This window comes from Trichophyton benhamiae (genome assembly GCF_000151125.1).
Source record: "Trichophyton benhamiae CBS 112371 chromosome Unknown contig01293.0, whole genome shotgun sequence".
In the NCBI taxonomy this organism is placed as follows: Eukaryota; Fungi; Ascomycota; class Eurotiomycetes; order Onygenales; family Arthrodermataceae; genus Trichophyton; species Trichophyton benhamiae.
The window spans coordinates 2,000,481-2,015,528 of record NW_003315113.1 but is presented as its reverse complement, the minus strand read 5'-3'; the positions used below and the strand labels follow the sequence as shown (position 1 = coordinate 2,015,528).

The following is a 15,048-nucleotide window of genomic DNA, read 5'->3' as shown; positions in this document are numbered from 1 at the left end:
ACAAGAGGCCAGGGAGGGCTCCAACGCGGCAGCTCGCTGGAAGAGCTGTTGAAGGTTCAACTGAGCGGTCCTTCTCCCAGAGGAGTCTATCGAAGGAGTCAAAAGGACTGTTGTCAGCGCCCCTGCGGAGTCCAGCGAGCTCTGCTTCGTGGCTTGCAAAGAAGGTATGAAGTAACTAGCGCGGTCTGGCTGGGGGGGGGGGAGGAGCGCCGTTGTCATCAAGACCACGTTAAGCAGCCAAACAGGTCCTCCCCCCGTCGCCATCGTCGCTGCTCTCTGGGAGGCAACATTTGACATTTGCTTCTCGCCTGGGCGATCGATATCTCTGTGTGTCCCGCCTGTCCGCCTGTCCGCCTGTCTGTCCGCCTGTCTGGCTGGCTGCTCTGGCTGTCTGTGTGTACGCGGGATGCATGAAGTCAAGAACTTCCCTTTTGGAGCAATGGAGAACGAGAGGCGCTTATCTAATATGCACGGCGTTACAAGTAAATCCGAAAGATGGCCCGGGGCGGGGCCTTGATGGGTTATGTAATCACCAGGAGCAGCCTCTTCGGTCCTAGCTCTCTTTCTTCCAGGGCTCACGCGGCAGACCAGCAGCTGCAACACCAGCAAAGGGACACTGGCAGAGTGACAAACACGACGATCCAGACCATGAGCGTTCTTCTCGAAACCTCTCTGGGAGACATTGTTATTGACTTGCTGACCGAGTCTTCTCCCCGGGCATGCGAGAAGTAAGTTTGCGCTCCCTTAAGTGAATGCTTCTTCAGAGATATCAAACAGCTGAGATGGGAAACTAAGAGCTCGAGGTTAGCTTCTTGAAGCTATGCAAAGTCAAGTACTACAATTTCTCGCCTGTCCACAGCGTGCAGAAGGGGTTTTCATTCCAAACGGGCGATCCACTCGGCCCCGATTCTCCAGAGAGCGATGGTGGAAGTTCGATATGGGGGGTTATTAACGGGCCATCACAGAAAAACTTCACTCTGCGTTTTCCGCCGAAATTAAAGCATTCTGAGCTTGGGACAGTGAGCATGGCGACCGTCCCATCGGCAAAAGATGCGGATGAACGGCTCGCTGGGAGCCAGTTTATCATAACACTCGGAGACAATCTTGACTACTTGAACGACAAGGCAGTGATATTCGGAAAGGTAGTTGAGGGATTCGACGTCCTCGAGAAGATCAACACCGCATTCATTGATGATAAGGGGAGACCGCTGAAGGATATCCGTATTCGACATACCGTTGTCTTGGACGACCCTTACGACGACCCTCCTGGCTTGCAGGAACCGCCGGAGAGCCCCCTCCCTACCAAAGCCCAACTAGCTACTGTCATGATTGCAGACGATGAAGATCTAGACCAGGAGGTAGACGAAGAAGCACTGGAAAGGATACGTCGAGAACGTGAGGCCCAGGCACAAGCTTTGACGCTTGAAATGGTTGGAGACCTTCCGTTTGCCGAAGTGAAACCACCCGAGAACGTCTTGTTTGTTTGCAAACTTAACCCGGTCACACAAGGTAAATTCTACATACATCTGAACGAGACCTCCCCCTTCCTTTTTACTAGCCATGGGATCATTCGACTAACTTTCGTACTAATTAGACGAAGATTTAAATCTAATATTTAGCCGATTTGGCAGGATATTGTCATGCGAAGTGATACGAGATAAAAAGACAGGAGACAGTCTACAGTACGCTTTCATCGAGTTCGAAGACCAAAAAGACTGCGAACAAGCCTATTTCAAGATGCAGGGTGTGTTGATTGACGACCATCGTATTCACGTGGACTTTTCGCAGAGCGTGTCGAAGCTATCAGACTCGTGGAGAACAGCAACGAACGCCAGACGATCTAGCCAAAGGGGCGGGTTTGGGGGCATTTCTAACCTCGAGAAACGGCGCCAGTACCGCGCAGCAGAAGCAGGAGATCGTCGAAGCAAGTATGGAATGGTTTTTGACAAGGATGACATACAGGGCAAGGAGTCTTCTCGTCCCTCAAAGTCTCGCCGGAGAGATTGGTCCCGGAGTTGCAGCCGGAGTCGAAGCCCTCCAAGTCATTCACATCGCGACAGATCCCCCAGACGGCGTGATGGGTATGACAGGGGGCCACGGCGGGACAGGGAAAGGTACAGGAGCCCTCGCCCAAGGCATGATGAACGAGACTATGGCCGTCCACAGAGACGGCGGTGAATGCGTCTAAATTCGCTCTACTATTTACACGGTGGACGAGGATTGTGCCTAGCCTCCTGCACTTGCTCTCGCGCCATGAACTAACTCCGCTGCCCAACGTGTCAGTCCACCCCCCGCACCCCGTATGTAGGCCCTCTTAACCTGAGAGAAAATTGGAAAACTATCTACGGAGTACCTGGAAATGATGAGAGCGCTGCCCAGTGGGAAACGGAACCGCTTATCTAAGTGTCATGTCACGTGTTGCATTCAGGGCCCAGAACCTGGCGGGATTCAGGTACTTCAGATAGGTACTTTGACGTGCAAGATGGCTAAAAGGCATTTAATGTTGTTTATTGTCAATAATATTAATTGCTAAGGAATGTGTGCTCTTAGGGAGGAAGGTGTAAAATAATAGTTTCGTCACAGTTACAGGCATGGGCTTGGTGCTGGCGAGTGGGGGAGGAGAGGAGTGCCTAGTGGGATCCAGTCCCAGCAGAAACCTACCAATCTTCAGCAGCGGATCGGACACAGCCTGCTGGGCGAGAGAAGCTGTGGGAAGTTTGAAGCAGCAGGTCCCCTAGCCCAATCTTACCCAACTAACTAAACTTGCTGAGACATCCCTTGTCACCCTTCGGAGGTACCTGGGTACATGTATTAGGCGTTGTTAAATATATACCAAGACACCGCCCCTCACCTCCGCCCACTACCATCTACCAGCCTACCATCGACAGGTTTAGACACACAACAGACACACATATAACATACACACGCAATGGCTGCTGCTGTACGAGATACTGTTACCAGTCTAATTGGCAAGATAGCGGGCATGGGAGTCCAGGAAGCCCCGCCACGCCAGCCCTCCGCCGAAGAGGTCGCGGAGCTCAAGAAGAAGTACGAGCAGGCAAAGCAAGGACAAGTATTTGCTCACTTCGACACCCTCACTTCCAACGACCAGGCCCAGCTCTTCCACCAACTTTCCTCCTTTGACCCCGAGCACATTAACAAGCTCGTCAAACGGGCCAACGAAGACTCTGCCAACGCACTGAGCAGCAGCAAACCCAAGGCCCTTGAGCCACTGCCAGAGAGCTCAACCGCGTCGATACTTGACTCCGACCCAAAGGACATAGAACAATGGTACAACGAGGGAATGAAGCTCATCGGCGAGAACAAAGTTGCCGTTGTGCTCATGGCCGGTGGCCAGGGAACAAGACTTGGGAGCTCTGACCCCAAGGGATGCTTTGACATCGGTCTCCCCAGCGGGAAGTCCCTGTTCCAGATCCAGGCTGAGCGTATTGCTAAGCTACAGTCGTTGGCTGCCGGGGAGTCAAGTAAGGAGAATATCGTTGTGCCCTGGTACATCATGACTAGCGGGCCAACCAGACATGCAACTGAGAAGTTCTTTACCGACAACAATTACTTTGGTCTCTGCAAAGAGAATGTGATGATCTTCAACCAAGGCGTGTTACCCTGTATCTCCAACGAGGGAGAGATTCTCCTCGAGAGTGCTTCAAAGGTGTGTCATCGTTATGCCTTTTCCTATAAGCATGAGCTTACCCAGGCTACTATAGGTTGCGGTTGCCCCTGATGGAAACGGAGGTATCTACCAAGCTCTTGTCAACTCTGGCGTCCGGGATGACATGAAGAAGCGCGGAATTGAACATATCCACGCCTACTGTGTAGACAACTGCCTTGTCAAGGTCGCCGATCCAACTTTCATCGGTTTTGCTGCATCCAAAAAAGTTGACATTGCCACCAAAGTTGTGCGGAAGCGCAATGCTACTGAGTCTGTCGGCCTGATTGTCCTCAGCAATGGCAAGCCAGGCGTTGTAGAATACTCTGAGATTGACGAAGCCACGGCAAATGCCATTGATCCCAAACAGCCCGGTGTCCTCAAGTTCAGGGCCGCCAACATCGTTAACCACTATTACTCCTTTAGCTTCTTCGAGTCGATTGAGAAATGGTCCTCCGATCTACCACACCACATCGCCCGCAAAAAGATACCTTTCTACGATACCAAGACAGGTGCTACCGTTAAGCCTGAGTCTCCCAACGGAATAAAGCTTGAACAATTCGTCTTTGATGTCTTTCCCTTCCTCTCGCTTGAGAAGTTCGCTGCCATTGAGGTCAAGAGAGAAGAAGAGTTCTCCCCTCTCAAGAATGCCAGAGGCAGCAAGGACGATAACCCAGACACCAGTAAGAAGGACATCATGCAGCAGGGCCTACGCTGGATCAAGGCTGCTGGAGCTGTCGTCAGCGAAGAGCACACCAGCCTCGGTATCGAAGTGTCTCCTTCTATCAGCTACGTATGTTGTTCACCCCATTTTGTACATCCATCCTTCAATATCCTCCTGCATCAGCTAACTTCTGGCTTATTTAGGGCGGTGAGGGCCTGGCATTCCTCAAAGGCCGTACCATCAGTACCCCTGCACTAATTGAGACAGAATGCGATAAGGCATAGTTTGCTTGATCTACGGCTAGAGTAATACTTGCCCTGACTGAAGCCCATTTTCCATTGATTGAGCGTCTAATATTCAAACACACAAAAAAAAATATAATTGTTTCCAGAGGAGTGCAAAAATAATCGTGGTACTGCAGATATACATCCGTTTATCTATGTTCTTAAAAATCCAAGCTTATTGTCTACCTCCTCAATATTAAGGTTACTCATTTACCCAACCGATGACTTCATGAAGGATCCATTCAGTGGAGTCACCAAGGATGATGACTAATAGATCACATGATTAATGCCCGGCTTTAGACAGTCTAACCATTAAAGGAAAAGCGTGGAGTTCCTCACGTTTTTTTTTTTTTTTTTTTTTTTTTTGCTTCTTTTCTCGCTTCCTCGCCTTCAGCTTGCTTGCTGGTTGAAACTGGAACGCAAACGCAAGTCGAGGACGAAGACGGGTACGCCAATTGTGGTTGGAGGCTTGAAGCAGCTGACGAAGAAGAGCTGAGGATTGTGTGTTAGGAATTCTGTGAAGGTCCAAGAAGTGAAGAGCTGTGAGCAATCCTTGACGACTTTTCGTCTCGAAGTTCCTTAGTTGTTGCTTTTTAGTCCAAGCTTGGGGGGACGTCACTTTTGGCGACTCTTGCGGGACATTATGTTTGCTTGATGGAACGATGATAGACCTCATGGGCCTGACTGTTGATATGAATTACCCCTAGATTTTTCCTCAGGTCTATTTGGTCCGTGGCTACGAGACTTTCAGGAGGAGGCCTGTTATCATTATTTGTTGGAAAGTGAGTGCACTTCCGGGTTTTGAAGATAATATATTCACGAGCCGAACGTTCCTCCACTCCCAAAACGAACATTGCACTACATATCATCCCTACCTCTAGCTACCGATATACTTATATACTCTCGCCGCAATCCATTTACTTGCTTGTTCGATAACTTGAGCCTTGCATTCCCGCATCTCTAACGGTTGTTTTCTAGGATGCTATTGTCTCGACGTGCGTGCTACAAATGTGGCAATATTGGTCACTACGCTGGTTCGTTTTCCGATTAGATTGCACTGTTTCTACTCCTTCGCAAGGACACAGCCATTAACTGGTAATCGGTAGAGGTCTGCTCCTCTTCTGAGCGTCTCTGCTACAATTGTAAGTTTATGTTTATCCGATACAGTGTATACTTATTATACCTGATCCAGATGGCTAATATGCTGGATGTCCTTTCACCCTTGTAGGCAAGCAACCCGGTTGGTTCTGAACACGGCGCGCCACCTTCGGCCTTTCACTTAATCTGACAGCATGTTTCTAGGACACGAGTCCAATGGTTGCCCGCGACCCCGAACGACAGAAAGTAAGCACAGCCATTCCAACCTTACTCGACCTGATATACCAGTGAAAATAGACAAAACAAAATATAAAAGGCCAGCTTCTAACGTGCTGCAGCGAAACAATGTTATCATTGCCAGGGTCTAGGTCATGTCCAGGCCGACTGTCCTACCCTTCGTTTGAATGGCGGCGCCTCTAATGCCCGCTGCTATAGCTGCAATCTGCCCGGACATTTAGCTGTAAGTTACAAGCTCAAAAACTGGTCTGCGCGTTGTTATTCTAAACATTGTTCATAGAGAAACTGCCCGTCCGGCGGCATACAGCAGCAGAACCCTCAAGCTGTAAGGAATGCAGGTTCAGCCCGCGGAGGGTTCAATGCTGGCTTCCGTGGAGGGCCCGCGGGGTATCCCAGGGCTGCAACATGCTACAAATGCGGTGGCCCGAACCATTTTGCACGAGATTGTCAGGCCCAGGCTATGAAGTGCTATGCATGTGGAAAGCTGGTGCGTCGTATATGCTCTCTAGTTATATATCCATCTTTTACAAGAGCTAACCAAGTAATCTTCCAGGGTCATATCTCCCGCGACTGCACTGCACCTAACGGCGGGCCTCTAAGTTCCGTGGGGAAAGTCTGCTACAAATGCTCTCAAGCAGGTCACATTTCCCGCGATTGTCCTACCAACAACGCAGAGATAAAGGTGCCACCTACTGTTACTACTGAACCCACATCAACAACACTTATTCCAGATGTGGAGGTACCCGTGGAAGCTCCAGCTGTCACAACTGGGGCCGTTAATTCCACTACTACAGCCTAAAATGGGCTGCAGTGGTAACTAGACAAAAAGGAGCAAGGGTTGAGTTCGCTCGGGAAGAATCTATTCTATCCTTAAGCTCCATTATTATTTTTCACGTTTGGTTATATGACAACCTCTATAATCGTTCTATGTCCCGCCTTTGGATCTTCCAGCCGCCCTCTTTTATGCCCCTTTCCAAATACGTTGAGCTTTACCTTTTCCTCCCTTCCGATTATTGTTCCCATTTTACTTTCCCCTATCCTTATTCCACTCGTTTCCTTTCTTATCATCTATACGACCAAACAAAAGTTTCACGACGCCCTGGATTCTATGACTGGATTTACCCTCATATTCACAGGAAGCGAAGCACGAAACACACACACATACACACTTAATGAATGGCGTCATATTTGTTTGTCAAGGTATTTGCGGTTTCATGTTACGTGCTGTTAGGTAGGAAGCAGGATATGGACCCGAACCAGGAACTCATTCCTTTCTGGTCGAATAATAGTGGAAACGGAGGCGAGCAACCAATACGGAGCGGCTAGCAAGCAAAGGCGGCACACTGGCTTCAAGGATGTTCTGGGAATTTTCCTGGCGGCTGAACTTGACTTCTTCACAATTTTCGACAACAAAAAAAACAATGGTTTTACCTGGCGCGGCAAGCTCATTCACTGTTCGTTTCCATTTCATATGCATAGGTTTTGGTTTCGTCTCATTTACTTATTACTATGGTCTGCGCTTGTGACATATTCCCGGCCTGAATTGGAAATTTTTTTTTTTAGCTTATTCTTCTATGCCTACCTACTATGTGCCATGTTCTACTCAAACTCCATGTCGTATATGTATTATTACTATCGTCGAAGGGGCTAACCAGGTCGTCTACGCCGTTACGAATGGATTTCATTTCATTTAAAGCCCCCAGTATCTTCAGTTTCCGTCAGCCTTCGTGGTGCTACAGCACCTTGTCCGGGTGTTTCCATGGGATGTCGTCTGGATGTCCTGATTTGGGATGGCGGTGACCGCGTCCCTTTCACCCCTCACTAGACGATCTTCTCAGGTCGAGCACCTGCGTTCCTGTTCTTTCTACGCGACATCTATCAAGTACATCAAGTTGCATCAAGCTATACTCAGGTGATAAACGCGTATTACTCCGGATCGTTAGAAGTACAAGAGCAAGATGCCAGCATCAACAGCCAGTGACAACGGAGACGAGGACGTAAGGGGCTCGTTCTTGCGTGCTAACAACGCGGTCCCTAACAAGCTACGTATATAGGACTTCATCGTTGATATCGACGGTATCCAAGCCCATGGTATTACGCCCTGTCCAAAAGTCAAGAGGAAAACAAAACTGACGCGGAAAAAGGCGTGGGAGCGGCTGATATCACAAAGCTGAAGGTCAACGGTTTCTACACTGTTGCGGTAGACTGCCCCCCTTGACGCTCCGAGTATCAACTGTTGAAACTAACTTATAACAATATGCAGTCTGTTCATGGAGCCACACGCAAGACGCTGCTGAAAATCAAGGGTTTCAGCGAAGTGAAAGTTGAGAAGATCAAGGAAGCCATCCAAAAGTGTCAGGTATGAAAAGTGGCCTCTTTAAGTATGCTGTCTTATGATAGGTTCTAAATGGCAGCACGGCAGCCCTCTGCCTCTGGATTCATTACTGCCATGGAGCTTGGGCACCAGCGAAAGAGGGTCGTTAAGATCTCAACAGGCAGCAAACAGTTTGACACCATACTAGGAGGGTATCAGCCATTCTTCTCTTATGAAATATAGAAGAAGCCAAAAAAGAAAAAAAAGCCCGAAACTGACTGTTCAGTAGGGGTTTTCAAAGCATGAGCATCAGCGAGGTATACGGAGAGTTCCGATGTGGTAAAACGCAGCTTTCGCACACGATGTCCGTGATCGCACAGCTGCCCAAGGATATGGGTGGTGCAGAAGGCAAGGCAGCCTACATTGATACAGAAGGCACTTTTCGACCCGAACGAATTGCCCAGATTGCGGAGCGGTTTGGCGTTGACCCGGACTCAACACTGGAAAACATATCATATGCTCGAGCGCTGAACAGTGAGCACCAGCTAGAGCTGCTTAACACGCTAGCCAAGGAGTTTGCTAGCGGCGAGTATCGCCTGCTTATCATTGATAGTATCATGAACTGTTTTCGGGTAGACTACTGTGGGCGAGGAGAGCTTGCAGACCGCCAGCAGAAACTGAACCAGTTCCTGATGAAGCTGGCTCATATGGCAGAGGGTATGTAGGGCCGAAGCCGAGGATGAAAATGAAGATTGGTGAAAGACAGCTAACCTCAAGCATAAGAGTTCAATGTCTGTGTCTTGATGGTGAGAGAAAGAGTAGACCCGTCATGAAGGCTAGCTATAGATTAGCGCGCAGAGCTAACCCGTGCTATTACTATAGACGAACCAAGTACAGAGTGACCCAGGCGCAAGTGCTTTGTTTGCTGGTGCCGACGGGAGGAAGCCTGTCGGTGGCCACATTCTGGCGCACGCGTCAACGACCCGAGTACTGCTGCGCAAAGGCCGTGGAGACGAGCGAGTCGCAAAGATCCAGGATTCCCCAGGTGAGTAGTCCAATTTAATAGTTAGTTAATTGAAAGAAAGCCTGAGTGAGTATCTGAGGGGTAACTATATATACTAATAGCAAGGCAGACTGCCCTGAGCGTGAGGCGACATACGTGATCACCAACGGCGGCATCAACGACCCTGAGAAGGTGTAAATTATGTGAGCTGTGTAGCAACGGTGTTGAAGTTGATGTTATTGATATTACTTTGCTGGTCAAGCGAATGGATGGAGATGGAAAGTCGAGTCGGCGATCCACCGCGTGAAACTGCCAATCAAAATCGTCGATTAAGTTATTTAAATTAGTTAACTAGTTAGTTATCGATATAAAAAAAAAAAGAAAACGCTGCTTTGCAGAAAAAAAAAACCCTGCCAGGTACTCCGTACCAACGATGAATACCATCACCACCACATCACTACTCAATCAACGAAGAAAGTAAAAGCAAGATGGTGACGAGCGTGGGAGGATACAGTGTGCTGCCAGTACTGTTACCCAACAGCAACAGTAAGGGAGAAAGCGAGACCACACACTACCTGTACATCCAAGCGCATGCACCACGACTGCCGGACGCCGACTCCGGACGGTCACTGTTCGTGGTGAATGTGCCAGTGACGAGCACGGAGACGCACTTCCGACACCTCTTTGGCACGCAGCTCGGCAGCGGCCGGGTTGAGCGAGTCCAATTCCAGCATGATGAAGCCAGCCGGCGGGGCCTAGGGTCCCAGGAGAGCAGCACCAGCACCGAGGTGACCGCGAACAAAAAGAGGAAGAGAGGTGAGGAGGAGAGCGCGGAGGAGTACGCGAGCCGCCTTTCGACGATCAAGCTGCCTGGGGCCTGGGACCGACCATTGCGGCCGAGCGGCTCGCATGCAGTCGTGACCTTTGTCGACCGGCCGAGCATGGAAGCCAGCCTGAGGGCGATAAACAAGCGGAAGAAGTCAAGCAAGACGACGATAACGTGGGGACACAACTTGGAAGAAGAAACAGCGGAATATTATGACGACGACAATAATAACAATGGCAAGAGCAGCAAGAAAGGGTTGTGTCGTCTGGGCTCGGCGCGGTATAACAGACATGCGCAGCTTCGATACCCCAGCCGCAGCGAGCTGCTGAAGAGCGTGAACGAGTACATGAGCGTGCTGAGCAAGCTGGAAGAGGCGCGCGAACGGGAGGCCCGACGCCAGGGCAACGTGGTGGACGAAGACGGCTTTATCACCGTGACGCGGGGCCCGAAGAGGGCGGTGGACGCTGGACGGGAGGAGGAGATGCGCGAGCTTGTTGCCAGGCAGCGGGAGAAGAGCAAAGGGCTGGAGGACTTTTACCGGTTCCAGATGCGGGAGAAGCGCAAGGAGAGGCAGGGCGAGCTTCTGCGGCGCTTTGAGGAGGACAAGCGGCGCGTCGAGGAGATGAAGAGGCGACGGGGGAGAGTAGTAGTAAGTATTCGCCCGTATACGTCCATGTCAATCAATGGCTATGTCCAATGCTTGAGTCGCTGTGTCCATCTGCTAACTGCTGCCAGCCCGAGGAGTGATGGTAAGTCCTGAGCTCTATAGGTTATAATAACTAGTGATCCCCGCCGGTCTACTGCTTCTTTGGCATGATGAGCATGCTGGGGGCCAGAGGAGCACCTCGGTGCCATGTCTTCACGCCCAGCCATTCAACCTATCTTCTCGTCTTCTCTGATGCCTTTTTGTCTTCATCTTCGTCTTCGTCTTCGTCTTCGTCTTCGTCTTCATCTTCCTCACCTTCTTCGTCTTCCATCGCTAACCCACTGCCTCGGTAGTCTTAGTCATCATTACATCACCCGCTCCCCCTGCTCTTCTTGCTTTTGTCTCTACACCGACCGGACTATATATCTTTCTACATCTTCTTGACACTGCAGCCTGCTCTCCATCTACCAGCTACTACCATGTCTGTATAAAAGGGAAAAGAGAGAAAGGAAAAGAGAGAGAGAGAGAGAGAGAGAGAGTAAAAGAGCCTGGGAATGGTCGACCTGCCGCAGCAGCGCCAGCACCCCGTCCGCCCCGGCTCGAGCAAGGAGGCCAACCTGCTTGCCTGGGTCGAGGCCGCGGTCTTGCGCATCAACCGGCGCCATGCAAAGAAGTTCTCTGGGATGCAGACCAACCCAGTCAGGGAACAAGAGATAGCAGCAGACGACAATGACAACGATAGTGAGAATGTGCCGGGCTACGAGTCCTTTGGCGAAGTGGCGGCCGACATCGAGCGCGTCCTCGACGTCCTCTGGGTCAGCAACACCCGTAAGCATCCCTATAATAAAACATAGTTACACATCTATTTCTTATCTATATATATATGTGTGTGTGTGTGTGTGTATATGTATACATTTATATATGTGTATACATGAGACCAGGTCTAACAGGCTAGAAGCAAGCATCCAAGTGCCGTACATGATCACGCTGGCAGGCCTGGTCGACAGCTACCTGCGCGACTTCAGCTGGCAGGCCCGGTGCACCTTTGCGCTGCTGGACAAGCTGGACGCGATGCTGGCAGCTCTCCTGGCCGCCGACGAGCGCGAGGGCGAGGGCGGGCGGAAGCGGGTGAGCCTGACGGAGCGTGTTAGGGTCAAGAGCCTGGCCGAGGGGACGCGGGTGACCGTCTTTGACGTCAGAGACGAGGCAGCAGAAGCCGACGAGGACGACGACGACGATGGCGATGATGCAGAGGACTTTGGCGACGAGGAGCAGGCAGTCGGCCGCTGGGCGATGGCGGCTGCGCGAGTCTACGAGAGGTCGCTGTCTCGTCTGTAGCCTGCCCGGCTGCTGGACCTACAGCAACTGGCAACTGGGTAACTGGGTGTAGATAGAAGTTGCGGGAATAGATAGTTAGCCTTGACTGGTCCGGTCGATGTCTGGTACGGCCATCGTCATCGTCCATCATGGGCAGCGTCTTACTTACTGACCTGCTACTCCTAGTTAGCCGAAGAACAAAGTCTGGTTCTCCCTCCTATTACTCTTTTTTTTTTTTTTTTTTTCTTCTTCCTTTTAGTCTCGCACTCGCTTCTTGCTTTCTTCTTCTTCTCTTCTTCTTCTTCTTCTTTTCACCTTTTCGCCCTTCTTCTTGTCATCCATCGCCTGCAACTTCTTCTGCATCTCCCGCCGTCGTGCTTCTTCTTCTTCCTTACGTCGCCGTCTGGAGTTGGTTCGCTTCGTCGCTTCTTCTCTTTTTCTCTTCTTTCTTCCCTTTCTTCCATCTTCTTCTTCTTCGTCTTCTTCTTCTTCTTCCTCTTCTTCCTCTTCTTCCTCTCTTGCTTGCTTCGGTGAGTCTGTCTGCTTGATAGTCCCAGAGTCGCCAACTAGTTTGCTGCGCTGCTGCTTACTAGCCCGCCGTCGCCTCGTCCGTCCCTTGCGCCTTTCCCCCTCCCCCTCCATCCCTCTCCCGCTCCCTCTCCCTCTCCCTCTCCGTCTCTGCCTCTTGTCTCTTGTCTCTTGTCTCTTGTCTCTTGTCTCTTGTCTCTGTCTCCATCACTCTCACTGCACTCTCTCTTGCACTCTCTCCTGCTATCACTCCCTCCCTCTCTCTCTCTCGCTTCCTGTCTCGCTTTTCCGTCTTTGCCGTCGCCTGCATCTTCTCTTGCCCCTTTGCCTGCTTCGTCCCCCTCCTCGCTGCTCACTCCTTGTCGCGCTCCTCCTCGGCGCCTGCTGACCGTCCAGATCGTGCGTTCGTCCTGCCTTACGACCGATACGAAGTCTCTGCTAGCTGTCGTCGCGCGCCCGTCAAAAAAAAAAAGGACATCTCTTTTTTTTTTTTTTTTTTTTTCCTCCTCGCTCGTCGCCCTTTTTGCGCTCCAGGTTCGCCTCCCTCCCACCACCACCACCACCACCACCAACCATCACCACCAACATCGCCATCTCCATCACCATCACCACTCTTCTCCTCCTCCTCGTCCTCCTCGTCCTCCTCCCCTCCTACTACTACTACTACTACTCCTACATCTTATCCTCCTTCTGATCGACCAGCGACTCTACATCCGACCACCTGCCTGCTAACACTCGACTCTCCCATCGACAGGATGTCCTTCCAAACCTTCGACTCCTTTCAGAACCAGCATCCGGCTCCTGACGCCGGTGCCAACGCCGCCGCCGCGCCCGCTGCAGACACTGCCATGGCCGGTGCCGACAACGCTGCCCAGTTCCAGCCAGGCGCCCAGCAGGATCCCTCCGGCTCGCCAGGCAACCAGCAGCAGGACGGCAAGACCACCCTTTGGTATCGCTCTCTTGACTCTTCTTCTTCTTCTTCTTCTTTTTTTTATTCTTTAACTGTGCATGGACTGACTCCTTTTCTAGGATGGGCGAGTTGGAAGGATGGATTGATGAAAATTTCATTCGCAACATCTGGTACCAGATGGGCGAACAGGTCAATGTCAAGATGATTCGCGACAAGTTCTCTGGGTAAGGCTCTCCCTCTATATCTATATATCTATATATATATATATATATATATAGTATTTACATTTATACTGACTTCTGTAGGGCTAATGCCGGATACTGCTTCGTTGATTTCGCTTCGCCCGCCGCCGCCGCCAAGGCACTGGCAGTCAACGGCACTCCCATGCCAAACACCCAGCGCCCGTTCAAGCTCAACTGGGCCTCCGGTGGCGGCCTCGCTGATCGCAGGTTCGTCTCTTCTTCATTCACCTTACCCTGTATAAAAAAATAGAAAAAAAGAAAAAAATGTGTTGCAGACGTACTAAGAAATATCTATTTACAGCCGCGAGGAACGCGGACCTGAATTCTCCATCTTCGTCGGCGACCTGGGCCCCGAGGTCAACGAGTACGTGCTCGTGTCTCTCTTCCAGTCGCGCTTCCCATCTTGCAAGTCTGCCAAGATCATGACCGATCCCATCACCGGCCTCTCCCGCGGCTACGGCTTTGTCCGCTTCTCCGACGAGACCGACCAGCAGCGCGCGCTCTCTGAAATGCAGGGCGTCTACTGCGGCAACCGTCCCATGCGCATCTCGACCGCTACCCCAAAGAACAAGGGTCCCGCCGGCCCTGGTGGCCCTGCTCACATGGGCGTCCCCGGAGGCCCTCCTGGAGGCATGTATCCTCCCTCCATGGGCGGTGCTGGTGGTCCTCCTGGACCCGGTGGCCCCCAGATGGGCTACTACGGCGCCGCGCCCCAGCCCATGAACCAGTTCACCGACCCAAACAACACTACTGTCTTCGTTGGTGGCTTGTCCGGCTACGTCACCGAGGACGAACTGCGCTCCTTCTTCCAGGGCTTCGGTGAAATCACCTACGTCAAGATCCCTCCAGGCAAGGGATGCGGGTTTGTCCAGTTCGTCCAGCGCCACGCTGCCGAGATGGCCATCAACCAGATGCAGGGCTACCCCATCGGCAACTCGCGCGTCCGTCTCAGCTGGGGCCGCTCCCAGAACAACTCTGGTCCTGCCGGCACTCCATACAGACCCGCGCCTCCACCACCACTCTACCCGGCCATGGGTATGCCCCCCGCTCACCAGTACGGTGCCGGTTTCGCCCCCATGAAGGTATGACTCTCCTCTTTCTTTCTCTCTCTCTCTCTCTCTCTCTCTCTCTATATATATATATATATATATATATATCAGGTTTCTTTCCATTTCCTTCTCCCGCCAATTTTCTACATCTGTTTTCTCCTTCTTACTTTTTTCTTAGGCCGATGAGAACTAACCTGCTCATCCAGTGAAGATAATCTCGCCATAGGAGATCACACCCGAGTCCTCCGAGGCTCCCGACCTTG

At 51.3% G+C, this 15,048-nt stretch overlaps 8 protein-coding genes across 8 annotated transcripts; 6 read left to right on the top strand and 2 right to left on the bottom strand.

Moving 5' to 3' along the window:
• Positions 1 to 495: 495 nt before the first annotated feature.
• ARB_04672 (uncharacterized protein) lies at positions 496 to 2,188 on the top strand (the record flags this gene model as incomplete). The annotated part of the gene is made up of 4 exons (XM_003017742.1): positions 496 to 728; positions 809 to 1,509; positions 1,595 to 1,928; positions 1,963 to 2,188. The coding sequence occupies 4 exons, from the start codon at positions 496 to 498 to the stop codon at positions 2,186 to 2,188; spliced, it is 1,494 nt and encodes a 497-aa protein (XP_003017788.1).
• A 741-nt stretch (positions 2,189 to 2,929) lies between these two features.
• On the top strand, positions 2,930 to 4,615 carry ARB_04671 (uncharacterized protein; the record flags this gene model as incomplete). Its single annotated transcript, XM_003017741.1, has 3 exons — positions 2,930 to 3,670; positions 3,726 to 4,460; positions 4,535 to 4,615. 3 exons carry the CDS (start codon positions 2,930 to 2,932, stop codon positions 4,613 to 4,615), a joined length of 1,557 nt encoding a protein of 518 aa, XP_003017787.1.
• A 3,951-nt stretch (positions 4,616 to 8,566) lies between these two features.
• Positions 8,567 to 8,989, top strand: ARB_04670 (uncharacterized protein; the record flags this gene model as incomplete). Its single annotated transcript, XM_003017740.1, has 1 exon — positions 8,567 to 8,989. One exon carries the CDS (start codon positions 8,567 to 8,569, stop codon positions 8,987 to 8,989), a length of 423 nt encoding a protein of 140 aa, XP_003017786.1.
• A 766-nt stretch (positions 8,990 to 9,755) lies between these two features.
• Positions 9,756 to 10,910, top strand: ARB_04669 (ribosomal small subunit assembly protein, putative; the record flags this gene model as incomplete). The annotated part of the gene is made up of 2 exons (XM_003017739.1): positions 9,756 to 10,742; positions 10,863 to 10,910. The coding sequence occupies 2 exons, from the start codon at positions 9,756 to 9,758 to the stop codon at positions 10,908 to 10,910; spliced, it is 1,035 nt and encodes a 344-aa protein (XP_003017785.1).
• Positions 10,911 to 10,971: 61 nt separating this feature from the next.
• Positions 10,972 to 11,070, bottom strand: ARB_04668 (uncharacterized protein; the record flags this gene model as incomplete). The annotated part of the gene is made up of 1 exon (XM_003017738.1): positions 10,972 to 11,070. One exon carries the CDS (start codon positions 11,068 to 11,070, stop codon positions 10,972 to 10,974), a length of 99 nt encoding a protein of 32 aa, XP_003017784.1.
• A 223-nt stretch (positions 11,071 to 11,293) lies between these two features.
• On the top strand, positions 11,294 to 12,077 carry ARB_04667 (uncharacterized protein; the record flags this gene model as incomplete). The annotated part of the gene is made up of 2 exons (XM_003017737.1): positions 11,294 to 11,567; positions 11,695 to 12,077. The coding sequence occupies 2 exons, from the start codon at positions 11,294 to 11,296 to the stop codon at positions 12,075 to 12,077; spliced, it is 657 nt and encodes a 218-aa protein (XP_003017783.1).
• Positions 12,078 to 12,311: 234 nt separating this feature from the next.
• Positions 12,312 to 12,894, bottom strand: ARB_04666 (uncharacterized protein; the record flags this gene model as incomplete). Its single annotated transcript, XM_003017736.1, has 2 exons — positions 12,312 to 12,622; positions 12,651 to 12,894. 2 exons carry the CDS (start codon positions 12,892 to 12,894, stop codon positions 12,312 to 12,314), a joined length of 555 nt encoding a protein of 184 aa, XP_003017782.1.
• A 445-nt stretch (positions 12,895 to 13,339) lies between these two features.
• Positions 13,340 to 14,824, top strand: ARB_04665 (uncharacterized protein; the record flags this gene model as incomplete). The annotated part of the gene is made up of 4 exons (XM_003017735.1): positions 13,340 to 13,590; positions 13,614 to 13,718; positions 13,800 to 13,943; positions 14,038 to 14,824. 4 exons carry the CDS (start codon positions 13,340 to 13,342, stop codon positions 14,822 to 14,824), a joined length of 1,287 nt encoding a protein of 428 aa, XP_003017781.1.
• Positions 14,825 to 15,048: the final 224 nt, after the last annotated feature.